Source organism: Lichenostomus cassidix, chromosome 17 (assembly GCF_008360975.1).
Source record: "Lichenostomus cassidix isolate B80296 chromosome 17, HeHo_3.0, whole genome shotgun sequence".
Taxonomy (NCBI): Eukaryota; Metazoa; Chordata; class Aves; order Passeriformes; family Meliphagidae; genus Lichenostomus; species Lichenostomus cassidix.
This window is the reverse complement of record NC_139497.1, coordinates 2,598,365-2,624,813: the sequence shown is the minus strand read 5'-3', so window position 1 is coordinate 2,624,813 and position 26,449 is coordinate 2,598,365. Positions and strand designations below refer to the sequence as shown.

The following is a 26,449-nucleotide window of genomic DNA, read 5'->3' as shown; positions in this document are numbered from 1 at the left end:
CAGAAGCTGCCAGGTGTGAGGGAGGAGGATGTCCTGTGCCCATCTCAGCCCTTCCAAGCTGAGCCCTTCCCTGCTGTATCCTCACTTGTGGACATGAATCAGATCCTAACACAAACAAATAGAAATTATTTTTAAAATAGTCTACCAGCTCCATGAAACTTGAGGGGTTTCCTGACGCACAAGCCTGGAAAGCACCGGAGCAGCCCAGCCAGGGGAGAGGCAGCCCCCAACCTGGGCACTGCCTGTGACCCCAACCCGCCCTGTGCCTTCAGGCAGGGGCTTCCCTGTCCCTCAGGCTCCTTCTTCCAATCACTAATTAACCTCCTGGCTAATAACCATGCCCAGATTGGGGCTGGGCTCTGCTTTGCTTTCCCATCCATGTGTTCAATCTCCACTTGCCTGCGCTGGAATTGGAAACGGTCCGAAAACTAATTGGGTGGGAGGGTGTTGGGCAGGAACCCCAATTCCAGAGAGCCCTACCGGCCTCCTGCCGTGGCCTGGGATGCCGAGCATCCCCTCCCGGTCCCGGAGCACCGTGTCCCTTTCCCGGCTGCCCACAGCCGCAGCTCCCGCAGTGCTCAGCGCTTCCCGCGCTGCCACCGCAGCTCTTTGTCCAGCACCAACTTTTTTTTTCCTTCCCTTATTCCTATTTTTTTTTCCGCCTTTCCCTCCCCTCGGAGCCTCCCATGCCTCTCCCCTGCCCGCCAGCCTCCTCGAGAGCGCGGCGGGGATTGTTTTAAGAAAAAAAGCGTGCGCGGTGCGGCGCACGGGCGGTTTGGCCAGACGACTGCGCTCCGCCCGCGGCGTGCCTGTCCCCGCGGCTGTCCCCTCGCCTGTCCCTGTGCCCGGCCCCGCACAAAGAGCCCTTCTCAGGCGGCCCCAAGCTCCGCATTCCCCCGCTCGGGGCCGCGGCGCAGCCACCCAGAAGCGCCGTCGCCCCGCGGCCGCGGCGCCCGGGGCTCGGAGCCGCCGGCGAGCCGGGCATGGTCCGCGGGCGCCGGCAGCTGCTCTGCCTCATTAGGATGCACACCTGCTCCCCGCCGCCCTTTGTGTGCCGAGCAGATGCCCTGATTTATTATTATACACATTTTCTTTTTCATTTGGCCTGGATAATGCCGTCTCATTAACTCAAAATGTCTCCGAATCCTGACAAATTCTCACACAATCCCCAACAATGAAATCAGAATTGGGTTAAAAAAAAAAAAAAAAAAAAAAAAAAAAAAAAAAAAAGAAGTAGGGGAAGAGGAGGAGAGGGGGAGCGGGGCTGAAACGTGGTCTTGCTGCCGGCACGGCGTGGTGGCTCCAGGCTGGGGTGGCTGAGGGTGGGGTTTGCTGGTTGTGCTTCACTGGAGGAGCCCCACGCTCTTGTTTGGGGGGTTGCAGGTGAATCCTGTGCTCTGCAGTATTCCCTGGGAGCCCCCCTGGTCACCCCATTGCCACAGGAGCCTTGGAGGCTGTTTGTGAGGCTCAGGAATGCAGCATCCCAGCAGCTCTGGTGGCAACAGGTGTCAGTGAGCACATGGTGCCCTGAGCCCAACCTGCCACAGCACCATGGGGACCACAGGCCCACAGTGCCCGGGTGCTGCTGCCTTCCCCACCCATCACCTCCAGCTGGGGGTGCCTTACCCTGAGCTCCTGGCCATACAGGATCTATTTCTGCTCTCAAGGCCTGATGGAGGCTCATGAGCTGAGCATGGTGTGCCCTGTCCTGTCGTGGTGGCATTGCCATCATGGTGTGGGACAGCAGCATGCTGACATCTCACTCCTCCCATGCCCTGCTCACCGGGGCTGCTCAGCCCAGCCAGAGCAGAACATCCCCTTTGGAAGAGCTGTGATGTGAGCAGAGCTGGCTGGGGACAAAACCTGTGGTGGCATCGCGTGTTGCAGACATGATACAAGAGATGTCACCCGGGAGGGTTTGTGCCTCCCTGGGATCTTCTGGTGCCAGGTGCACAGCTTTGCTCTGTCCTCCCTTTCCCAGGGGGTGCCTTTCCCCCTCTGCAGGGTCTTGCCAGCCACACATCCTGCCCAGGCCCACCAGGATGGCTGGTGGGATTTGCCCTGGGGACATGTCCCTGTTGCCAGCCCCTGCTCCAGCCCAGGTGGCCAATGCTGACAGATGGTGAAGCCGGTGGTGACATCGGGGGTTCTTTTCTCAAGGCCCCCACGCAGAGGGGATGCAGCAGCCAGGGCCACTCGCCCTGCTTGTGCAGGGTTTGGCTTTGGGGAAGCACTCAGCTGGCTGCGAGGAGCAGGAACGTGTCCCACCTGTTGCCAGCCAGTGCTGAGCCCCTGCTTAATTGTGTTTGAGTGATTAGGATGGAGGGAGGATAAAAATAGCCCTGGTGAAGCAGAGACCTGGGTGTGGGCAGGGAGCAGGGCTGTCCCCATGGATTTGGTGTGGGTATGAGGATGCTCCTCTTGCTTCCACCATGTGCCCCTCGTGCCTTGATTTCCTCTTCAGCGAGGAGGGGAGGCAGAAGGATCTCCCTGCGATGAGACGCAGGGTATCAGCACCACAGCTGCGGTTGTGCAAGTCGGCACAGGCCCCTCCATGGGGGACGCCTTTGTTCCCTGCACCTTTCATCTTCCCAGCCCGGAGCAGCCGGGGCAGAGCCTCCCCACCGCCAAACCTGACGTGCTGGGGTGCGGGGTCGGGCCGATCCCCGGGGCGCCCGGTGTCCCCTAACCCCTCGGGGCCACCCCGCTGACGGCGTGTCTCACCCCCGCCAGGTGTAGCGGTGCCTACGTGGGCGAGAGGTGCCAGCTGCCCAACCCGTGCCTGAGCTCCCCCTGCAAGAACGCCGGCACCTGCACGGCCGTGGTGCGCGGCAGCACCGTGGATTACACCTGCGCCTGCCGCCTGGGCTTCACCGACGAGCTGTGCCTGACGCCCCGCGACAACGTGTGCCTCAGCAACCCCTGCCGCAACGGCGGCACCTGCGACCTGCTGACGCTCAGCGAGTACAAGTGCCGCTGCCCGCCCGGCTGGTCAGGTGAGGGGTGGCACCTGGGGACGCGGCCGGGGTGGGAGGGACAGCCTGTGATGGGAGTTGCCCCTGGAAAAGCCCCGTGGGTGGAGAGCAGCTTCTGGCTCTGGCTTCAGAGAGGTGGGGAGGGTGGTCTGCAAACCCATCTTGGGGTTTGGGTGAGTCCCAGCTGGGGGAACTGTGACACTCCTTACAGTGGGGTTTGAGGTGAGGGAAATTGGTTACAACCAGTCCCAGATCCAGGTCTGCACCACACTGTAGATCACTGCCACCATGAGCCGAGCTGCTGTTTGCATCCTCACCCTCCTCCCTGCCCTCCCCAGGCAAAACCTGCCAGCAGGCTGACCCCTGTGCCTCCAACCCCTGTGCCAACGGGGGCCAGTGCGTGCCCTTCGAGGCGCACTACATCTGCCGCTGCACCGCCGGCTTCCACGGCGCCAACTGCAAGCAGGACGTCAACGAGTGCAACATCTCCCCGCCTGTCTGCAAGAATGGTGGCAGCTGCACCAACGAGGTGGGCACCTACCAGTGCTCCTGCAAGCCGGCCTACACTGGGCAGAACTGTGAGCATCTCTACGTGCCCTGCAACCCCTCGCCCTGCCAGAACGGGGGAACCTGCCGGCAGATCGGAGACACCACCTACGACTGCACCTGCCTGCCAGGTAGGGAGGAGAAGGGATTGGGGACCTTCTTGTGGCACTGTTGTCAACCCTCAATGAGCAGTGCCCAAATTTCCCGCAGGTTGTGACTCTGGGAGGGGCAAAACCCTCTGGCTGTGGGCTCGTTGTGCCTTTTGGGAAGACGTCAGGCAGTGATGCCCGACGAGGAGAGTTCATCTGGGGGCTTTATGTACTTGGTGATTCACCAAAATAGCTCTTCCAAAACAACTGTTTGAGCAGAGGCCCCTATGCGGATGCTCATATTCCACAATAAGAGTGCCTTTTTCCGCTTTAGCTTAATCCACTTCCAGAATGGAATAATTAGCCCGGAATAGCTATTTTGGAAAGTTTCCGAGTGCGAGTGGAGCTGGGGAAGGAAGACCCTCTGTGTGCTCGCTGCTGCTCCCTCCGGCAAGCACTGGAGCAACCCAGCAGGATTTACAGCCTCTGGCATGGAGGGCTCCTGTGGAGGGGCCTGGTGGGGGCTGTCCTGGGAGCTCAGCACCCTGGAAGGGATCTTGGCACCCCGGAAAGGAGCTTGGCAGCCTGCAAACCCTAGAGAAGAACAGCAGCTGTGAAAGGGCTCCCTGACCCCTGCAAGCCCTTTCACTTCTGCCCTTGGACAGCAGGGCTGCAGTGTGGTCAGGGCAGGGAGCGGAAGGGACTGAGCAGCCCCACGCTCCCCCCGTCCCTGGGTCAGCTGGAGAAATGAAACTGGAGTTTCAGCCCACAGCCATGCTCAGACCAGGCTGTGTTTGCTGGGATGAGTGCTGTTTCTCACCCCAGCCAGCCACTCTGGCCAGCTGTGGCAGATGTGGAGGGGATGCACCCTCCCTCACCCTGGGAAGGAAGCTGTGGGCAGCACTGTGATGCCTGAGGAGCCTCTTGTGGGATTGGTTTGATCCTCTGGTCACCCATAGCCCAGCAGTGGGATGGACAAGGGATGGGTGGCTTCTCTGCTCTGCACCCTTGGCAGGGCTTGGATTGGAGGTTCTATTCTCTTCCCAAAGCTCTTGGCTGCAGTAACTCAGGAATCTCATGAACCACCTGGAACAGACAGAGCCCTGCAGGATCTCCTGCTTCACCTCCACCCCTGCTCACCCAGGCTGGAGCAAAGCTCCTGTCCTTAGGGACAGTGAGGTGTGAGGCTGACCAGGCGAGCAGTGCCAGGAAGGAAACCTTTCCTTCCAGGATGAGCTCCCGGGGGCAATACTCAGTTGGAGCAGCTCGGAGCCCTGTCCCGACTGCCGCAGGGATGGGCAGGTGGAGGTGGCAGGAGGAGCTGTGCTAGCCCTGCCCTGCCATCCTGCTGACGAGGCACTTTCCCTGAGTCGGGCACGGCGGGGTGAGGCATGGCCCTGGGGGAGATCCCTGCTCCCGGCAGGATCGGCGCTGTCACGCCCAGCTGCGGCTCCGTGAGCCTCTTCCAGGAGATTTGCATCCTGCAGGAGCTGCTTCACCTCCCGTGGGGTGGCACAGCCTCTGCTCCGGGGGAACAGGGGGTCCCTGAGCACCTCCTCCATCCCACACACATCACCAGCCGTGGGCAGAGGCAGGAGGGACGGGGGGCTGTTCCTCATGATAAGGGGGTGATTGATAGGCTGGTATGTGGCACAGCAAACCTGGAACAATGTCCCCTTTTCATTCCCGGAGAGGCCTGGCCGTGCCGGGTTTCTTCAAGTTAAACTAATCTCGGCTGTTTTATCGTGCCATCGCTGTAGAATGTAACCCTGAGTTTAAAGTAATTGCCGTACTAATTACTCGTTTGGATGGTTCAAAATGAGTTAATCCTGGTATCTGGGACATTGCAAGTTATTGCTGCTCAGGCTCCAGCTGTGTAAAAATGAGGTGCAAATCAATGTTATCTGCTCTGGACTCCTACTAGCAATCATAAAAAAATCATGGCTGCTCCCCATGTGGTGGGGCTGGGGAGAGGAAAACATGGAGAGAGCGAGGGGAAAGGTCCCAGCTGGGGCAGGGTCTGGGGTCCCACAGAGGATGAGTCTGGGCACCCATTCCTTACCTGTTCAAGTGACATTTTGAGCTGCCTGTGCAGTAAGCAGGCTGGTCTGGACCTGCAGAATGCCCTGGGGAGTCTGGGGGAGCTGCAGATGGACACTGGCACTGTGGGCTGGCATTGCCATCCCAAACCCCAAGCAGCTGGGTCAGGAGCTTTGGGGATCATACAGTAAATGCAGCTTTTAATACAAAAGTCAGTCAGAGGTGGCTTGGCAGACGTCCTGAGAAGGGCCTGGCTGCTTTTCTCCTGCTGCAAAGCCTGGGGGTGGCAGGGTTTCCACGCTATCAGCTGGAGGAGATAACAAACCCAAGCAGGAGGTGGGCTGGGATGAGCCCAGCGCCGTGTGGGGCGGAGGACTTGGATCCTCCTCGGGGGCAAGTGCTGCTGCTGAGGCTCTTTACAAGTGAAATTGAAAGCTGGTGACTCAGCACTGGGTGCCACAAGCCTCCGTGGGAGCAGCCCTGCTTCGTTCCTGCTTGTGTGGAGTCAGATCCACCACTGCTCGGGGCAAATGACTCCAATGCTGGAGGCTCTGGCACCAGGGACAGCCTGCCCTGTGCACAGGGAGCTGCTGCCTGCCAGGCTCCAGCAGAGGTGGAATATGGATGAAGATGAAACCAGACAGCTCCTTCAAAGCCAGGCTGGGAGCACCTGGCACATAATAATGAACAACCTGCTGGTGGTGGGAGGCAGTGAGGGACAAGGTGGTGGCACAGCCAGGGGGTGAGTTGGCATCATGGCAGATGTCTCTTCTGTGCAGGGTTCACGGGTCAGAACTGTGAGGAGAACATCAATGACTGTCCAGGCAACAACTGCAAGAATGGGGGCACCTGTGTGGATGGCGTCAACACCTACAACTGCCAGTGCCCACCTGAGTGGACAGGTAATGCTGGGAGCGAGGGTGGCACAGGGCTGTCCAAGGGGATGTCAGGCACAGTGTGGGCAGAGCTGTCCTGCTTCACATTGGGAGTGGGTCAGTGCCAGCTCCATGTGAGTGCCCTGTCCCCTGGCAGGTCAGTACTGCACTGAGGATGTGGACGAGTGCCAGCTGATGCCCAACGCCTGCCAGAACGGTGGCACCTGCCACAACAACCACGGCGGCTACAACTGTGTCTGTGTCAACGGCTGGACGGGCGAGGACTGCAGTGAGAACATCGATGACTGTGCCATGGCTGCCTGCTTCCACGGGGCCACCTGCCACGACAGGGTGGCCTCCTTCTACTGCGAGTGTCCCCACGGCCGCACAGGTGAGGCCCTGTCCCACCGTGTCCCCTGCCCTGCGTGTCCCCTGGCTCCCTGCTGCGGTGTTGGCTCACAGTGACTCGTGTGCCCATCACCTTGACCTGCCTTGTGCTGCCCAGGTTTGCTGTGCCACCTGGATGACGCCTGCATCAGCAACCCCTGCAACGAGGGCTCCAACTGCGACACCAACCCCGTCAATGGCAAAGCCATCTGCACGTGTCCTTCGGGCTACATGGGGCCAGCCTGCAACCAGGACGTGGACGAGTGCTCGCTGGGTGAGTGCTGGGGCTCAGCTCCCTCGGGTGGCAGTGGCACGGCTGGGGAAGGCTCTGGCACAGCCAGCAGCAAGTCCTGAGAGCTGTGGTTGTGTGTTGCAGGAGCCAACCCGTGTGAGCACGCAGGGAAGTGCATCAACACCCAAGGGTCCTTCCAGTGTCAGTGTCTGCAGGGCTACTCGGGCCCTCGCTGTGAGATCGATGTCAATGAGTGCCTCTCCAACCCCTGCCAGAACGATGCCACCTGCCTGGACCAGATCGGGGAGTTCCAGTGCATCTGCATGCCTGGTGCGTGGGCAGCCCTGGGGACCCAGCCTGGGTGCTGGGGGTGGGTGGTGGGAGGGCTTTAGTGTGGATTTTGGGTTGGATGAACAGCTCCTGTGTGCTGGGGACAGCACTGACAAGAAAAGGAGGAAAAAGAAGGAGCTTCACTGAAAAGAAGGAGCTTTGTAAACATTATGTGGTCTCCTGTAGTGGTGGGTGGATGAGAAGTGAGGGTTGGGCACCATCAGCCCTGGCCTGGGCTGCTCCTCTTGCCAACCTTGCTGGCTGGGATCGAGCTAAAGCATGTTGATCCAGGGTGGGCAACCATGGAGCACCTTGTGCATCAGATCCCACCACGTGTAGAACAGCCTTTTAAAGCTGAGTGGGACAGGGGTGCCCAGGTGTGCTGCACCTGTTGTGCCAGCCCTGTGCCATGGCGCTGACAGTGCTGTGTCTCTCGGCAGGTTATGAGGGGGTTTACTGCGAGATCAACACAGATGAGTGTGCCAGCAGCCCCTGCCTGCACAACGGCAACTGCCTGGACAAGATCAACGAGTTCCACTGCGAGTGCCCCACTGGTACGTGGCATCCCTCCCACTGCCACCATCCCTCCCACTGCCACCATCCATCCCACTGCCACTGTGGTGGAAACAAAGGCAGGCTGCATCCTGGCTCGAGCCAAGAACAGGCTCCTTAAATTTCATAGCCCTCTGAAACGGGGAGAGTGTAACGAGCACCTCTTGATGCTTTGGAGGAGGCTTCTCCAATTGCCATGAGGGGCTGAGCCCCGTGCAGGCGATGCTGCTCCAGCTCCGGCCCATGGGAGAGGGGAAGGAGGATTAAACCCCACGGCTTTGCACTTGAAAAGGCCCCTCTTTGGGAAGGAGGGCTGGGGGCTGGGGGGGGCCGCACCAGCGGCTTTGAATGCGGTGTCAAAGTCACGGGGTGGAGCAGAGAATGGGGAGACGGTTAATCTGTGAAAGGAGGTTTTGAAGTTCAGAGACTTTGCTCCTCTAGAGATGTAAATAAGATGCTCTCAATGGTGGGTCGCAGCCCCGCATTCAGGGCCCCCAGCAGCCGTCCCCATGGAAACCCGGCGCCCCAGCCGGGATGCGGGGGGCCGGCGGGAGCGGGGCGGGGGGGCACGATGGGAGCTGCCCGGCGGCACCGAGGGACCCTGGCGGGTCCGGCCGTGAGCAGGGACGTGACTTCTCCCTCCCTTCCAGGCTTCAACGGGCACCTGTGCCAGTTCGACATCGACGAGTGTGCCAGCACCCCCTGCAAGAATGGTGCCAAGTGCGTGGATGGTCCCAACACCTACAGCTGCGAGTGCACCGAAGGTGAGGGCATCCTGCATCCTGCATCCCGGGCGTCCCACTCCATGACGTGCCGTAAAACCACACTGACAAATCATAAAGTGCCCACCTCTCCAAGCACCTGCTGTGGCAGGTGGAACCATCCATCAGTCAGTCCCTGCTGATGTGACTCCTGCGGGGCAGGATGTCCCTTTCCCAGGCGCTGGCAGAGAAAGCCGATCTCTGGAGGCTGCTGGAGCCAGGTGTATCAATGCTGGCACTCCTTAGGTGTGGCCCCGCAGCAGCCGTCCCACCGTGCTCCCGCCCGCCGGGGCGGCAGCGAGGGGGAAGGCAGGAAGGAAGGAATAAAGCTGCCTCTATGGGGACGCAAGGTGCAGGGCCGCGGGGGCTCGCCGACCGAAACCCAAGGAGCAGTTGCACAAAATGATGACTTGAGCCCTGGTGGCAAACAGTGGCTCTTTTGTGGAGCAGCTCCCGCCAGAAATCTTCCAGCTGAATGGCCTCTAATTAGTGTCTTGCTAATGCCAAGCCCCGATGAAAAGCTGCTATGTGGGCTTGGCGGAGTCTAGTCAAAGCTGTACTTTGTCCTCGGCTCTCCACCCCCAAACCCGGCGGGGAGGGAGCCGGCCAGGAGAATAGGAGCTGCCGGCGGGGTTATTATTCGGGGGTGCTTGCGGCCAGCCCCCCCGTGCGCTCCGGGACGAGCACGGGGCCCCGCTCCAGCCGAGGCGGCTTTAATGCAGGTCATTGTGCCCCCCGGGACAAAGCCCCCGGGCTGGGGGCTCACCAGCCCCTCCGCCAGCATGTTGGGGTGCTCCCTGCCTGCACCCCGCTCCTGGGGGTCCCAGGGCTCATGGTAAAGCCACCGCGGTGCACTGCCTCACACCTGGACAGGGTGAGAAGGAGTGTCTCCCATCCTCACCCCGTGTTCCTCATGCTGACCCTGTGTCCCTCGTGCTGGTGGCAGGTTTCACGGGTGCTCACTGTGAGATTGACATCGATGAGTGTGACCCCGACCCGTGCCACTATGGCACCTGCAAGGACAGCATCGCCTCCTTCACCTGCCTCTGCCAGCCCGGCTACACGGGCCACCGCTGCGACATCAACATCAACGAGTGCCAGAGCCAGCCCTGCAAAAACGGGGGGACCTGCCAGGACAGGAACAACGCCTACAACTGCATCTGCCTCAAAGGGACCACGGGTGAGCGGGAGGGAACCCTCGGGGCTCCACGCGGGTCGGCAGTGCCGGTGTGGCATCCTGCTCCCATCCTCATCCCGGGGCAGGTTGGCCCTGGGCTGCCGCCAGCAGCCGCCCTGGTGCCGGGGCTGGCCCGGGGCATCCTGGGTGAGGGCGAGTTCTCCCGGTTTGGTGCCTGGTTCTGGCAGGAACCACACCCCAGCTGGGAGCTGGGAGCTGCCCATGGCGGAGGCGCTTTGTTGTGGGGTGGTGGTGGTGGTTGGTGCTGCTTTGGCAAGGCTGGGGATTCTCTAACGACACCCCATCTTCCCTGGGAACCCCTAACACCCCTCTCCTCCCCAGGACCCAACTGTGAGATCAACCTGGACGACTGTGCCAGCAATCCCTGCGACTATGGCAAGTGCATCGACAAGATCAATGGCTACGAGTGTACCTGTGAGCCAGGATACACAGGTGAGAGCAGGGCCTCACACCCTGGGGACCTGCGGCTGCTGGTGCCTCACAAAACCAGGACGAGGGTGCAATAAGGAGGTTTTACACCCTCCAGCGCTCCTGCTTGTTCAGGAGGGTGACCCTGGCTCAGTCCGAAATCAAAGGGGTGTCTGGTGCCGCGAATTCGACTCCTGCTGCGCCCACTCCCATGGGTATCGGGTTGCTGCCTTGTCCGACTGGTTTGTTTGATCGCTGCTGGAAATGGTGGAGGGCTTTGATGGGAGCAGCCCTCACCCCTCCCTGCTTGCACAGCCCCTTGTCCTCGGGCCCGCCGGGAGCTGAAATAAAGCCTGGCTTTGTCAGCCATGGCAGGTAGGGTTACAGGCTGAAACCTCCTCCCTTTGGTATTCCCTCCTGGACCAAAGCAGCCCAGGGCACAGCCTCTTCCCAGTCAGGTTTAATGAAGGCAGGCAGGCGATGCAGGGTGTGAAGTCACCCTGCCTGCAGGGCAGCCTGCTCCTCTGCAAAGGACACACGTGTGTCCTGAGATCCAAGCCTCCAGCAGACATTCCCTGGGTGGCTGGAGAGGGAATTGCCTGGTGGGTGCACTCATGCTGGGCGTCCTTATGGGGTAACTGTTCCTTGCTCCCCCTTTCCCAGGGCGCATGTGCAACATCAACATCGATGAGTGTGCCAGCAACCCCTGCCACAACGGGGGCACGTGCAAGGATGGCATCAATGGCTTCACCTGCCTCTGCCCTGAGGGCTTCCACGACCCCAAATGTCTGTCCGAAGTGAATGAGTGCAACAGCAACCCCTGCATCCATGGGAAATGCCACGATGGATTGAATGGGTAGGCTGGAGGGACCAAAGGGTTTCCAACAAAGTCTGGGTTAGGGGAGGGTGAGCATCTGTCCCTTGAGTCTGTGCTTGTCCATGCTCTGGGCCAGTGCCATGAGATATTTCCCTGAAGGGACAGGATTTGCTGGAGGAATGATGGCTGGTGTAGCCTGGAGGGCCAGGTCAGACCAGATCTTTATGGCCCAATTTTTCCCCAAAGGTACAAGTGTGACTGTGACCCTGGCTGGAGTGGGACAAACTGTGACATTAATAACAACGAGTGTGAATCCAATCCCTGCATGAACGGTGGCACCTGCAAGGACATGACCAGTGGCTACATCTGCACCTGCAGGGAGGGCTTCAGTGGTAAGTGGGGGGTTGGATTGGATGTTCTGCAAAGTTTCTTCCTGGAAATGGTGGTCAGGCACTGGAACAAGCTGCCCAGAGAAGTGGTGGAGTCACCATGATTGGAAGTGTTCAGAAGGGGTGTGGATGTGGCACTCAGAGACATGGTTGGACTTGATGATCTTAGAGAGCTTTTCCAGCATAACAATTCTGTGATTCCATGATTCAATGGGTGCAGCCAGGGATGCTGCTGAGGCCTCTGTGGGAGCTGTGGGTGGGTATTCCCATGATGCTGGGTGAGCTGGAGGCTTCATTTTGGGGACAGTGGAGCCCCAGGTGTGGCTGGGAGCTGAGGCAGAGCAGCAGACTGCAGATCTCCAGCTGAACTGGGTGCTCCTGGCTGGAGCTGAGCACAGGCTGACCCAGGGCAATGGGTGTGTGGGCTATTGTCATTGTCACCACATCCCCACTGTACCCTCAGCCCCCTGCCACCAGCACAACTCCATCACAGCTGTTTTTATCTGTTTTTACTGACACAGGCCCCAACTGCCAGACCAATATCAATGAATGTGCTTCCAACCCCTGCCTGAACCAGGGCACGTGCATCGATGACGTTGCTGGCTACACCTGCAACTGCCTCCTGCCCTACACAGGTGAGGGGAGCACCCCGTGCCCCAACATGGCTCTGGGGAGTTTCTTCTTCACCTATGACACCAAACTGCTCCCCCAGCATGAGCAGTGAGCTGGCACTAAGCATTTAGGCTTCCCCCACACTGCCCTGCTGAGGTGCTGCCCATGGCTGCAGCTCCACCTCTGACAGCTGGAGGAAACTTGCAGGAGCTTTGGGAAGCTGCCAGCCACAGCTTCCTCCCTCCTCCTCCTCTTCCTCCTCCTCCTCCTCCTGGAGGGCCCCAGGGCAGTGGCTGGGGAGTAGGAGCACCCAGGGGCCACCCCACTCACACTCCACCGCCCAGGGGGGTCAGCAGTGCTGGTGGCCCCATTCCTCAGCCATGATGCTCGTGCTGGAAAAAGCAATCCGAGGCCGTGGGGCTGGGGGATTCTGCTGAGCCAATTCCTGTTTGCCGGCCCTGCGCTTCCGCTCGCGCAGCCCAGCACAATTGCAGGAAGCCATGAGCTGTTTCCTGCCCTCGCCAGTGGCCATAGAAACCCCTGGGGGGGACGGGGACTGGGCAGGCAGGGAGGGGAAGGCTCTGGAAAATAGCAAAGGCCAGTTCAGGAGATATTGGCTGACAGGGAAGATAAGGGGTTCGGAGGGAACGTGTCCCTTGGCTGGACGTAAACAGGAAAAGCAGCGGAGAGGGAAGGGGGGAGGGAGTGCAAGGGGGAAAAGACACCCTGAGCAGCACTTCCCTGCCAAAGGAAGTGTGCAGTGCTTTAATGCAGCCCAGATAGCCAGAGCTTAAAAATTTGTGGGGATCTGGGGTCATGGGTGACTAGGAATGGAGGAGACAGTGCCAGCTGGGCTGCCCTGGGGTGGTGAGGAGGTCCAGAGCCATCCCTAGACTGGCAGCAGCACAGGGCAGGGGACAAGGGTAGCAGGGTCTTGGGCTACCTGCCCTTTTGGAGGGTCTCAGTGGTTGCTTGTGCCTGTGCAGGAGCCACCTGTGAGGACGTGCTGGCCCCCTGTGCTGGTAGCCCCTGCAAGAACGGTGGCGAGTGCCAGGAGTCAGAGGACTACAAGAGCTTCTCCTGCAGTTGCCCACCTGGCTGGCAAGGTATGGGCATGGCCCTTCTGGGGGTTAGAACACCCTGCTCCCCTCAGGGAGGGAAAGGCAGAGGGGAGGGAGCCAGGCCTCTGGGAGGGTGCAGACCTGCCCCATGGCTCAGCCAGGCAGATGAGATGTGACCATTGCCTGCATCTTGATGCCAGCAGTGCCCAAGACGTCATTGTCACCCCTGGGGCTTTCACCAGCATCCCCAGCCCACTCAGTCCCTGTCCTGCTGTGTCCCCAGGTCAGACCTGTGAGATTGACATCAATGAGTGTGTGAAGAGTCCCTGCCGGAATGGGGCCACGTGCCAGAACACCAACGGGAGCTACCGCTGCGCCTGCCGCACCGGCTTCTCCGGCCGCAACTGCGACACCGACATCGACGACTGCAAGCCCAGTAAGAGCAGGGGCTGCTCCCCAGCCTGCTCCCAGCCCAGCCCTGAGCCTCATCACCCCTCCTGGGGCTGGGATTCTCCTGCCCGTGCATGGACCAGCCCTGGCTGCCACTGTGGCCTGGGCTGTGCTGCGAGACCTGCTTGGCTTTTGGGTCACCTCACACATGTCCTTGTTGAGCTGTGTCAGTTCAAGGCTAGATGGGAGCTGGAGGAAGGAGGTTGGGGGAAAATGTATCCCATGGGTTCTCCTTGTGTCCAGTCTCCTGGTGGGGCTGGTCTGGCTTCCATGGGGTTGGTCCCATTCCTCCACGTGGCCAGAGAACATATGTGGGGATAGTGCTGTGGGGCTGCTGCACCAGAGCTGGACCCCATCACACCTTCACATGCACATCCCTCTTCTCCAGATCCATGCCACAATGGTGGCTCCTGCTCCGATGGCATTGGCACATTCTTCTGCGAGTGCCTGGCTGGTTTCCGTGGGCCCAAGTGCGAGGAGGACATCAATGAGTGTGCCAGCAACCCCTGCAAGAACGGGGCCAACTGCACTGACTGTGTCAACAGCTACACCTGCACCTGCCCCTCCGGCTTCAGTGGTATCCACTGTGAGAACAACACCCCTGACTGCACGGAGAGGTACAGTCCTGCCAGCTGGGACAAGGGCTGAGGTCCCTGTGCTGCCCCTGGGTTGGTGTGGGGGAGCTTTGATGTGGAGCACGACCAGTGGTGACTCACTGGGGTGTGATGTCTGTGTCCCCAGCTCCTGCTTCAATGGTGGCACCTGCGTGGATGGCATCAACACCTTCACCTGTGTCTGCCTGCCTGGCTTCACGGGCAGCTACTGTGAGCACAACATCAATGAGTGTGACTCCAAGCCATGCCTGAATGGGGGCACGTGCCAGGACAGCTATGGGACATACAAGTGCACCTGTCCCCAGGGATACACCGGGCTCAACTGCCAGGTATAGGAAGCTTGGGTCCCTCTGTGGCTGCTGCTGTGGGGATGTGGGGGTCACTGCAGTCTCCACTCCTGCACAAGTCCTGCTGGGTCCTGACCCTCATCTCCTGCTCTGCTCCACCAGAACCTGGTGCGTTGGTGTGACTCCTCTCCCTGCAAAAACGGAGGCAAGTGCTGGCAGACCAGCAACCTGTACCACTGCGAGTGCAACAGTGGCTGGACAGGGCTCTACTGTGATGTCCCCAGCGTGTCCTGCGAGGTGGCTGCCAAGCAGCAAGGTAACAGGGCCAGGCTGGGGTCCCCAGGTGTCCCCTGTGCTGAGCAGGGACATACTCTGTTCTCTTGGTGGGGATCTTTGCCACAGAGTGATCTCGAGGATTGCTCTAGCATGCAGCCCTGAGGCTGTGATTCCCTGTGAGATGTGTGGTGGCCACAACGTTGCCGTGTGGTCTGTGGGTGTCACCGAGGTCCCACATCTCACTCTGCTCTCCCTGACAGGTATCGATGTAGCACACCTCTGCAGGAACTCGGGGCTCTGTGTAGACACTGGCAACACTCATTTCTGCCGCTGCCAAGCTGGCTACACTGGCAGCTACTGCGAGGAGCAGGTGGATGAGTGCTCCCCCAACCCTTGCCAAAATGGAGCCACCTGCACAGACTACCTGGGAGGCTACTCCTGCGAGGTGGGTGCCTGGGGGGCAGGAATTCCCAGAGAAAAAGCCCCAGTTACTGCCTTTCTGCTGCCCAAGATATTGCCTTTGGGTGCAATGCCCCTTTACCAAGTTGGAGGCCATGGTGGTGGCTGTGCTCCTGCAGCCATGTGGGAATGGAGAGAACCTCTCTGATATTTCCCCTCTTTCCTCCTTACAGTGTGTGGCTGGTTATCATGGAGTTAACTGCTCAGAGGAGATCAATGAGTGCTTGTCCCACCCATGCCAGAATGGAGGAACCTGCATCGATCTCATCAATACCTACAAATGCTCCTGCCCCAGAGGAACTCAAGGTAAATTAATTCCCCAGGCTGGGGCATTAGTGGGCTGAGCGCAGATATCCTTGGATTCTGCTCATTAGCTGCTCGGGCTGGCAGCAGCAAGCACGGCGGGCGAGGTTTGTGTTTGCTCGCGGGCTTAGCCATCAAGGCCACGCTGCCTTGGCCACGTGGTGCCGTGTCCCTCCTGCCCGAGAGGTGGCTCAGGCTGCCACTGACGTGGTCAGGCTCAGCCCCTTGGCAGGGAAGGCTCACACGAGGTGCAAGCAGGCCCCCCGATACTGTTTGATGAGCTGTGTGGGTTGTTCCCCCATCTCTCTAGGGGTGCACTGTGAGATCAATGTGGATGACTGCAGCCCTTTCTTTGATCCTGTCACCCTGGGGCCCAAGTGCTTTAACAATGGCAAGTGCAAGGATCGGGTAGGTGGCTACAGCTGCATCTGCCCCCCTGGCTTTGTAGGGGAGCGCTGCGAGGGAGATGTCAACGAGTGCCTGTCCAACCCCTGCGACGCCCGCGGCACCCAGAACTGCGTGCAGCGGGTCAACGACTACAAATGCGAGTGCCGACCGGGCTATGCGGGTGAGCGCTGCATCCCCCTGCTCACAGGGTCCAGCCTGCAGCCCCCAGCCCCTCCAGGCATCCCTGCACGCCTTGCTCTGGTCCTCACACGCTCCTCTCCCTCGCAGGCCGTCGCTGTGACACCGTGGTGGATGGGTGCAAAGGCAAACCCTGCAGGAATGGGGGAACCTGTGCTGTTGCCAGCAACACTGGCCGTGGCTTCATCTGCAAGTGTCCCCCGGTAGGTGCCTGCTCCTCTGCAGCTCTGAGCAGGGTTGGGCATGGGCATGAGGGGTGGTCAGGAGGCCAGTTTAACCCCTGAGGATTCCCCAGCTGGGATAGGCAGGGATAGGTATGGATGGGAGAATGCTTTGCTGAGGGTGCATCAATAAACACACACCCTCAAGGACACTGGGATAGGGTCAGGGAGAAGGTGGCTCAGGCCTGAAGGTACCACACACAGTTCTGTAGGACAGGCTGAATGTTATATACACCACACAAAGTGGGGCAGGCAGCTATGGAGAAGAGCTCCCTTCACTTTGAGGGCATGCTCTAATGGGATTTACATTCGAGATTATTCTTGCCCATCACCAGTTTTAGAGGGTGAGTTTAATTTCCCAGAACATATGTGTGTTAATGCTGCTTGTAGGACAGCACCAGTGATTCTGACTCCCTTTTTTCTGTCCCCCTCCCCAGGGATTTGTGGGTGCCACCTGCGAGAACGACTCCCGCACCTGTGGGAACCTGCACTGCCTGAACGGTGGCACCTGCATCTCCATCCACAAGAGCTCCAAGTGCATGTGCACACCAGCTTTCACGGGCCCAGAGTGCCAATACCCAGCCAGCAGTCCCTGCACCTCCAACCCCTGCTACAACGGGGGCACCTGCGAGTTCTTCAGCGACGCCTCGCCCTACTACCGCTGCAACTGCCCCGCCAACTTCAACGGCCTCAACTGCCACATCCTCGACTTTGACTTCCAGGGGGGCATCGGGCAGGACATCATCCCCCCCAAAATCGAGGAGAAGTGTGAGATTGCGGTGTGCGCAGGGTATGCTGGCAACAAGATCTGTGATGGGAAGTGCAACAACCACGCCTGCGGCTGGGATGGGGGAGACTGCTCCCTCAATTTCAATGATCCCTGGAAGAACTGCTCCCAGTCTCTGCAGTGCTGGAAGTATTTCAATGATGGCAAGTGTGACTCTCAGTGCAATAATGCTGGCTGCCTCTATGATGGGTTTGACTGCCAGAAGTATGAGGGGCAGTGCAAGTAAGTGACTTCTTTAAAACCTTCTTTAAAACCTTCTCATTTCAAAACCCATGACCTCTGTGGTGACCCTCTGATCCTTCTGATTGCAAATGGTAAAACTCCTCGATTCAGGCCTGCTGTTCACTCCCAGCATTCTGTTCTGCTGCCTGGGGGGCTGCAATTCAAGCAACCACATTTCTCTGTGGTCTTTCTGAATTTATATCCACTTGGAAGCTCTCTGGGTTTGACTCATTGCAGATGGTTTCCCTGTCCTTGCTTGTGTCACTCCACAGAAGTGAATTCTCCAACTCACAGCAGTAAGACAGTGAGATTCAAGGCAGGGAGACCCCAGATGGAAGAGCAGCCAGGAAACATGATGATGTTAACATCCAAGCATTTCCCAAACATTGTCTTTGGCAGCAGCAGGAACTTAGTCCCAGATTCCTGGACCAGCTCTGGTCTTAGTAACTATTCTGTGCCCCCATGCCTTCTCTGAGTCACAGTAACTTGGCCCTTTTTCTTTCATAATTTAAGAGCTGCTCTCTCTCACCTGCAGAGGTGAATGCTTCACTGTGCTGCATGAAACAGCTTCTTTCCATGTAAACTGCTTTAGTGTCTGTCAGGGAGAAGAATATTTATACAAACGTGGGGTCCTGTGGACCACCACTGTTTTTGTCAGCAGATAGGTGTTATTTGCAGTACTTGGTCTAATTCTTCTGCCTTTCTTCTTCCTCCTCCCAGCCCTCTGTATGACCAGTACTGCAAGGATCACTTCTCAGATGGTCACTGCGACCAGGGCTGCAACAATTTTGAGTGCGAGTGGGATGGTCTGGACTGTGCAAACAACATGCCAGAGAAGCTGGCAGATGGCACCCTGGTGGTGGTGGTCCTCATCACCCCCGAGAACCTGAAGAACAACTCCTTCAACTTCCTGAGGGAGCTGAGCCGCGTGCTGCACACCAACGTGGTCTTCAAGAAGAACCCCAAGGGGGAGTATATGATCTTCCCATACTATGGCAATGAGGAGGAGCTGAAAAAACATTACATCAAGAGGTCCACGGAGGACTGGTCAGATATGTCCAGTGCTGTCATCAACAAAGTGAAGAGCAGCCTCTACTCCAGGGCTGGCAGGAGGCAGAAGAGGGAGCTCGACCAGATGGACATCAGAGGGTAAGAGGGTTCCATTTTCTCTGAGCTGCACTTGCTTTGTGTGTCGATAATAGTAACACGCTAGGAAGGGAAGGATGTAGGCCAGATAATTGTATTTAGATGTTGCTTTCTGTGTGAACAGAAACCGGATTTTGCTCTCATGTGGGAAAACGGAGTGATCATTCAGGAATCCTGATACAATGCTGCTCCAACTCTCACGATTGAAGGAGTCCTGTGCATTGTTGGGAGCCGGGGCTGGGCTGGGTGGGACCTGGAAGCAGAGGTTGGCCTGACCGACTGTCTGACTTCAGGAAGTCATTAAGCTAAGCCTCATTTTCTCCCTGGGAAATGCTTTCTAGAGCTTTGTTGTAAAACTCAATTACTGCAATCTGTGTTTGGAGATCTTTGGTGTAAACATACACATCTAACCTGCTCCCTCTCCAAGGACTCAATCAAAAACCACTGAAAGCAAAGGAGTTAGAGCAGTGAAACTGATGTGAGAAGATCTGAAGGCTCCCAAACAGCATTATTTAAGATACTGTAGTGTCTGGGTAATTTTAAAACATCACGAAGCAGAGAGTCCCTTCCATTCCTGTAGATAAACATTTGGATCTTGCAGCATTCACCAAGGCAAATCCAACAGACCATGAGTGTGAGCTGCAGTGTTTGGGCCACAGGGAAGCAAGGAGATGAGTTCCCACCTTCTAATTCCCACTGATGGGGGTTAAAGAGGGAAGGGAGATGGTGCTCACCTGTGTCCTCAGTGTGGTCATCACTCCCTGTTCCTTATTGACTCTTCTCTCTCACAGATCCATCGTCTACTTGGAAATTGATAACCGCCAGTGCATCCAGTCATCTTCCCAGTGCTTCCAGAGTGCCACTGATGTGGCAGCATTCCTGGGAGCCTTGGCCTCCCTTGGCAACCTCAACATACCCTACAAAATAGAAGCTGTTAAAAGTAAGTTCGGCTGGCCAGCTGGGGAGGAGAAACAGCCAAAACTTTCCAGCCTTCCCCGAGTTCAGTTGTCTGTCAATTGGCTGCGTTTGAGCACAGTCTGGTTTTAATAACCTCAAATATATTTTTTTTCCCCTTTATGTCTTTTCTTAAAAAAACTGCAGACCCACTTTATTATTTTTGCTTATTCCAGGTTTTATTTCAAAATCATTATCACTCTAAAAGTTATTAAAAAAAGAAAAAGAAAAGAAAACCCAAGCAGCTCCAATCAATCAGTGACATGCAAGGAGTTGAAGTTTGTATCTTGAAAATCCCCCCTAAATCCTTTTGTCTTAACAGCTCAATGCAAGCGCAATGATTTGAAGTTTGCTAATCCTTTTCCTTAAAGGAGAAAAAAGTGAAGCTGTCTCCTGGTGCAGCCTGCCTTGTGCAGCCGAGAATTTGCCGATAGTTTGCAATTCTGATTAATAGCGTATAAAATGACCTTATTTTGGGGAGTTGGTGGGGGGGGGGGCTGATTTAGATCAGACTTAGGTACCTCTATTAACTAATTTTCCTTCATTTCCACTCCGTCCCTGGTTTGCTATGCAGCTTAATGTCTCAGCATCTCGTTGTGCCCCACTGTTTTGTAGGTGAAACAGCTGAGCCCACGAAGAACTCCCAGCTGTATCCTATGTATGTGGTGGTGGCTGCACTGGTCTTGGTGGCCTTCATCGGACTGGGAGTGCTGGTGTCTCGCAAGCGGCGCAGGGAGCATGGGCAGCTTTGGTTCCCTGAAGGCTTCAAAGTGACAGAGTCGAGCAAGAAGAAGCGACGGGAACCCCTTGGGGAGGATTCTGTTGGACTGAAGTGAGTAATTTGCTTGCTAACCCGATGAACGCATTTTGTTCTCTATTAGTGTGGCAGGGAGGAGAAAAGTCAGGGGTCTGAGAATTCTGCATGGGGAAAAAACCAGTGTTCCATCTGGTTCATGCTTTGTAATCTGTTTGCATTTGGTAAAAAATGAAATGCAACCTGAGGGGAACTCCTGGAGGAAATTGGTTGATTCTTCTTTCAGTTTGTGCATGTACACAGACATGGTCCATCACAAACAGTTCCTGCAGAGGAGGTAACTTTTTGTATGGTTTTATTTTTAAAGACCCCTCAAAAATGCTTCGGACGGCACTCTGATGGATGACAACCAGAATGAGTGGGGTGATGAGGAGACTTTGGACACCAAGAAGTTCAGGGTAAGCTCTCTGCCACATTCCCTCCCTGTGCTCCTGGCAGTTGCTCCTGGGTTTGTCACGGAAGGAGCAGAGGGACTCTTGGGTCCCTCATTGCTACTCCCAGCTCCTGTGTCAAACACACACCTTGGAGACTCCCAGAGCTTCTTCCCAGGCTGGAGCTCAGCCCAGGGTGCTTTTCTGGGATCTCACCCCCTGCTGTTCCCCTCAGTTCGAGGAGCAGGCGATGCTGCCCGACACGGATGACCAGACAGACCACAGGCAGTGGACCCAGCAGCACCTGGATGCGGCTGACCTGCGCATTTCCTCCATGGCCCCTACCCCTCCACAGGGGGAAATCGATGCTGACTGCATGGATGTCAACGTCAGAGGGCCGGGTAAGGACCCCTTGCACTTCTGCACTGGCTGTCAGCTCATGTCAAACCCTCCCTCAGCCCCTGCAGAGGAGCAGCCCTGCCTGTCCCTTGCTGGTGCAGAGTCACTGCTGCATGTTCTGCACCTCAGGGTTGCTGTTGTGTGTGATTTAGAGAGAGACCCTGTCATATATTGCTTTCCATAAGAGCTCTTTTGTTCCATCACTGAGATGGAAATTACAGAAGTACCTATTAAATCACCCAGGTTATCTCTCAGTTACTACTATATTCCTCTCTTCCCATCCAGCTGTACATTTCACAGTCTTTTCTGTACATTTTCCAGGTTTTTAGCAATAGTTAATAGGTTTTTAAATTCTTACACTTGGTCTTACCCATGCCTGTGAAATTGTCCTCTGAAATAAGGTATTTACCATACTCAATTTGGTTTGAGCAGCCTTCCTTACAAACTGCACCCTAAATGGTGCATGTGCAAACGAGCAGATGAAATAGGGAAAGCAGTGAGTGGTGAGATACCACTAAGGAATTTCAGATCCATATCAGAGGAAGGATATTCGTGTTTGATGTTCAGAACTACTCAGGAACTCAGTCTTGGTGCACCCAGGAGAATAAGCATCTATCGCAGACAGAGCATCTGGCTGAGCCTCCTGCATTACAGAGGGTAAAAATCCTTTTTTTCCCCTGGTTCCCCTGTGCTTTCAGATGGCTTCACCCCCCTCATGATCGCCTCGTGCAGTGGAGGAGGGCTGGAAACTGGCAACAGCGAGGAGGAGGACGATGCTCCCGCCGTCATCTCGGACTTCATCTACCAGGGCGCCAGCCTGCACAACCAGACTGACCGCACTGGCGAGACTGCCCTGCACCTGGCGGCCAGGTACTCCCGCTCGGACGCTGCCAAGCGCCTGCTGGAGGCCAGCGCTGATGCCAACATCCAGGACAACATGGGCCGGACGCCCCTCCACGCCGCCGTCTCTGCCGATGCCCAAGGAGTCTTCCAGGTAATGGATCCCTTGGCTGCCGGTTTTGGGGTTTTGGAAAGGTTCATCTTTGAATGAGGATGCCCTTTGGAAAGGGCAGTGCAGGTCCTGAGACCTGGATACCTGGAGGGCCTTGATGTCTGTGCCTCCTAACGTTTGTTTTTGCTCTACTTTGGCTTTTCTTGTGGCAGATCCTGATTAGGAACAGGGCGACAGACCTGGATGCCCGAATGCATGACGGGACCACCCCTCTGATCCTGGCTGCTCGCTTGGCTGTGGAGGGAATGCTGGATGACCTCATCAACTGCCATGCTGATGTCAATGCTGTGGATGATTTAGGTACTGAGGCAGCCAAAACACTATTCCCTTCAGATATGGGACTAAAGGGCTGCTTGCTGCTGATTTCAGCACTCATTAATGTGTTCTATTTTGTGGTTTTCCTCTCTAGGCAAGTCAGCCTTGCACTGGGCAGCTGCTGTGAATAATGTGGAAGCTGCAATGGTCCTCCTGAAGAATGGTGCCAATAAGGACATGCAGAATAATAAGGTAAGATCTCCTAGGCTGATATATGCAAGGGGAGGGCCATTATGGGAGTCTGTTAAAGAGCAATTTCTGCCTAAAATACAAACGTCTGGCACCGAGAGTCTGATTTGATTGTTCTGCTGTGAATGAAGTTGTTGGATTTAGCTCAAAGGAGCACTGGGATTTTGTTGTAGGGGTGGTGTTGAGGGGCTGTGCAGTGCTTGGTGGGCAGTTTGGTACAGTGTCTTTGTGGCCACTCCCAGCATGTTCTGGGTCACTTGTAGGGTTCCTGGTTTGGGATCAGTACAAGGACATGGCTCAGCAGGGTAGAAAAAAGCAGGAGCTAACCCTCACTGGAGGAGAGATGATGGCAGACCATCTCTGCCACCCAATGACATGCAGTTAGGCATGGAGCTCAGGGCAATGAGAACCTCTGATTCAACCCTAACCAAACATTGCTGGCTTTCCAGGAGGAGACCCCACTGTTCCTGGCAGCCAGAGAAGGGAGCTACGAAACCGCCAAGGTCCTGCTGGACCATTTTGCCAACCGGGACATCACGGACCACATGGACCGCCTGCCGCGGGACATCGCCCAGGAGCGCATGCACCACGACATCGTCAGGCTGCTGGATGAGTACAACCTGGTGAGGAGCCCACCGCTGCACAACGGCCCTCTGGGGGCACCCACCCTGTCCCCCCCGCTCTGCTCCCCCAACAGCTACATCGGCAACCTCAAGCCCGCCGTCCAGGGCAAGAAGGCCAGGAAGCCGAGCACCAAGGGGCTGAGCTGCAATGGCAAGGATGCCAAAGACCTCAAAGCCCGGAGGAAAAAGTCCCAAGATGGGAAAGGGTGTCTGCTTGACAACTCCAGCGTGTTGTCGCCGGTGGACTCCCTGGAGTCGCCCCACGGGTACCTGTCAGACGTGGCCTCTCCCCCGCTGATGACCTCTCCGTTCCAGCAGTCGCCTTCCATGCCTCTGAACCACCTGCCAGGCATGCCCGACGCCCACCTGAGCATCAACCACCTCAACATGGCAGGCAAGCAGGATATGGCCATGGGCAGCTCCAGCAGGATGGGCTTCGACTCGGTGCCACCACGCCTGTCCCACCTGCCCGTGTCCAGCCCCAGCACGGGCATGAGCAGTGCCCCCATGAGCTTCTCGGTGGGCGGCGCGGCCGGGCTGAACGGGCAGTGCGACTGGCTGACCCGGCTGCAGAACGGCATGGTGCAGGGCCAGTACAACCCCCTGAGGGGCAACCTGCAGCCCGGGGGGCACCAGCAGCCCCAGAACCTGCAGCACGGCATGATGACCTCCCTGCACAATGGGCTGCCCACCACCAGCTTGTCGCAGATGATGAGCTACCAGGCCATGCCCAACACCCGGCTGGCGTCGCAGCCACACCTGATGCAGAGCCAGCAGCTCCAGCAGATGCAGCAGCAGCAGCTGCAGCAGCCCAGCCTGCAGCCGCAGCAGCAGCAGCCCCAGCAGCCCCAGCAGCAGCCAGCACCGCAGCAGCAGCAGCACCACAACCCCAGCTCCAACGGGAGTGCCCACATGGGGCAGAATTTCCTGGGCACAGAGCTCAGCCAGCCCGAGCTGCAGCCGGTGAGCAGCAGCGCCATGGCCGTGCACACCATCCTGCCGCAGGATTCCCAGATGCTGCCCACCTCCCTGCCCTCCTCCCTCGCCCAGCCCATGACCACCACGCAGTTCCTGACCCCACCTTCCCAGCACAGTTATTCCTCCCCCTTGGACAACACGCCCAGCCACCAGCTCCAGGTGCCCGACCACCCTTTCCTCACGCCGTCTCCGGAGTCGCCGGACCAGTGGTCCAGCTCGTCTCCTCACTCCAACGTGTCCGACTGGTCCGAGGGCATCTCCAGCCCTCCCACGAGTATGCAGTCACAGATGGGACACATCCCCGAGCCCTTCAAGTAAAAAAAAGGTGTTTTAGAGACGCTCTGTGGGAGCCAGAAGCTCGAGGGAGATGTTTTTTTAAAAAGGACGTTGGATGCTTTTATTAAAGGATCCTTTTTAAATATGTTTTTATAAGAAAAAAAAAAAAGAAAAGAAAGAGACAGATTAATTCCTTTTTTTTTTTTTAGTATTTATTTATGTACTTTTTATTTGACATGAGAACACTGCCTTTTTATTTATATGTTCTATTGTTAAGGACTCAATGTGGGACACCAGTAGTGTTTTGAGAAATCAACAAATTAGGTCTTTATAGGACGTTCTCTTTTGTTTGGGGGGATTCATTGTGTTTGATTTGAGAGGAAATGTTTATGTAAAGCTATAAGCAACGATTTGTGATTCTAAAATGCCATTAATTTATTTTTTTTCTCTTTCAACTCAGAAAGAGAGGTGAGAAAGAAGAGGGGAAGGTAAAATTGACTAAAAATACCACCCCTTAAGGGGAAAAAAATTAAGTATGGACAAATTTTTTTAAATGTACTTTAAAATGCTTCCTTTGCTGTTATATGAGAGGACATTTTATGGTACCAGTCATGAATCTTTGTTTAAATTTCAGTATTATATAGTTGTACATTTGCCTTGATAATAGAAATTTTTGTTCTCTCTTGTTTTTATATATATAAAAATATATATATTTAAATGATTTTTATGATCTTAAAAAAAAAAAGAAAATCAGGATTATAGACCTGTAAGAACAGTTTCTAAGCTAAAAAAAACCACAACTCCAAAACATGAATACTGTCCCCCATCAAAAAGAAGTGTATTTGCCAAACTTCCAAGAGAGCAAGCCCATAACTATGGAGTATATACACAAAGGAGACTTAATTTTACTTTTAATATCTTTACTGGTTTCGTTTCTTTTTTTTTTATTGTTTGTTTTCGTGTTTGCCTTTGAGTAACTGTTTAAGAAATAAATGCCAATATAAACTTTGTTAAACCACATCCTTATTTTAAGGATGGCCTGCCTATTTTTAAAAAGAAGGTGTGTCTGGTGGTGCAGACACCCTGAGTGAGATTACAAAGCATTATCACACTGCCAGCCCCACGTGCTCTGGCAGAACCCTCACTGGGTGCCCAGTGGGATGTGCTGCTGGTTTTGGTGGGAGGCTGGACTGGCTAGACTGGAGGGTGAAAGGGACAGCACAGCTGTGCTGTGAAACGTTGACATTTTGTTCTGTGACGTTAGCCTGGAGTGATGCATCTTTTTTTATATTGATGTGCACTCTTTCTGTGTATCATGTAAAATATAGTATAAGCCTGTGGCAGATTTAATTGTTTGTAAATATGTTTTTTGGGTTTTTTTTTTTTTTAATTCAAGAAAAGGTGGATTTTGTTTCAAAAATCTAAATGAGCAAGTCTTAAATATATCATAAATATATCACCTTGTAGAGGTGTTGGAATATCACTCACTCGGGTGCAAAAGCAAGCAGACACCCTAAGACTAGATAATGTGTATGGGACAGGCAGATAGAGAGCAGTTAATCAAGAAAACCTAAGAAAAGGGTTCCTTTTCCTCATTCCTTTCTATTAGAACACCAAATAAAATGGATATTTCTCAAGGCACGGCGCCTTGCTGAGCACTCATCTTAGTTAACATTTCAGACCATTGTTATTGTGACACGCCTAATATGAGTGATAAAAACATCACGTGGTGTTGAATCTTCCTATGTTTTATAAACTAGAGTGTAGTTTAAGAAAAGATATCTTCTGTAATAAAGTTATCTACATGCAAAGTTGTAGTTTGCAAAAATGATGTATTTTTTTTGGTTAACTGATTTGCAATAAATGATGCTTCTGGGCATCTAGATTTTACTAAAA

At 55.8% G+C, this 26,449-nt stretch overlaps 1 protein-coding gene across 2 annotated transcripts in view; it reads left to right on the top strand.

Annotated features, from left to right (window-relative positions):
• NOTCH1 (notch receptor 1) overlaps positions 1–26,449 on the top strand; it is a 41,422-nt gene extending 14,973 nt beyond the window's left edge. The window contains exons 3-34 of one of the 2 annotated variants that reach the window (XM_085076843.1): positions 2,734–2,996; positions 3,314–3,652; positions 6,430–6,552; positions 6,683–6,916; positions 7,031–7,186; positions 7,289–7,474; positions 7,915–8,028; positions 8,677–8,790; positions 9,734–9,967; positions 10,307–10,417; positions 11,057–11,249; positions 11,457–11,602; positions 12,121–12,234; positions 13,198–13,317; positions 13,556–13,708; positions 14,111–14,339; positions 14,464–14,665; positions 14,786–14,939; positions 15,160–15,344; positions 15,532–15,664; positions 16,110–16,229; positions 16,337–16,449; positions 16,905–17,476; positions 18,197–18,625; positions 19,414–19,562; positions 20,192–20,408; positions 20,698–20,788; positions 20,997–21,162; positions 21,859–22,154; positions 22,325–22,472; positions 22,582–22,679; positions 23,126–26,449. In XM_085076843.1, coding sequence (XP_084932969.1) covers positions 2,734–2,996; positions 3,314–3,652; positions 6,430–6,552; positions 6,683–6,916; positions 7,031–7,186; positions 7,289–7,474; positions 7,915–8,028; positions 8,677–8,790; positions 9,734–9,967; positions 10,307–10,417; positions 11,057–11,249; positions 11,457–11,602; positions 12,121–12,234; positions 13,198–13,317; positions 13,556–13,708; positions 14,111–14,339; positions 14,464–14,665; positions 14,786–14,939; positions 15,160–15,344; positions 15,532–15,664; positions 16,110–16,229; positions 16,337–16,449; positions 16,905–17,476; positions 18,197–18,625; positions 19,414–19,562; positions 20,192–20,408; positions 20,698–20,788; positions 20,997–21,162; positions 21,859–22,154; positions 22,325–22,472; positions 22,582–22,679; positions 23,126–24,595 — 7,372 coding nt within the window. In that variant the 3' untranslated portion in view covers positions 24,596–26,449. Of the gene's footprint in view, positions 1–2,733; positions 2,997–3,313; positions 3,653–6,429; positions 6,553–6,682; positions 6,917–7,030; positions 7,187–7,288; positions 7,475–7,914; positions 8,029–8,676; positions 8,791–9,733; positions 9,968–10,306; positions 10,418–11,056; positions 11,250–11,456; positions 11,603–12,120; positions 12,235–13,197; positions 13,318–13,555; positions 13,709–14,110; positions 14,340–14,463; positions 14,666–14,785; positions 14,940–15,159; positions 15,345–15,531; positions 15,665–15,971; positions 16,230–16,336; positions 16,450–16,904; positions 17,477–18,196; positions 18,626–19,413; positions 19,563–20,191; positions 20,409–20,697; positions 20,789–20,996; positions 21,163–21,858; positions 22,155–22,324; positions 22,473–22,581; positions 22,680–23,125 lie in introns of both variants that reach the window. The other variant, XM_085076842.1, reaches the window with a different exon arrangement.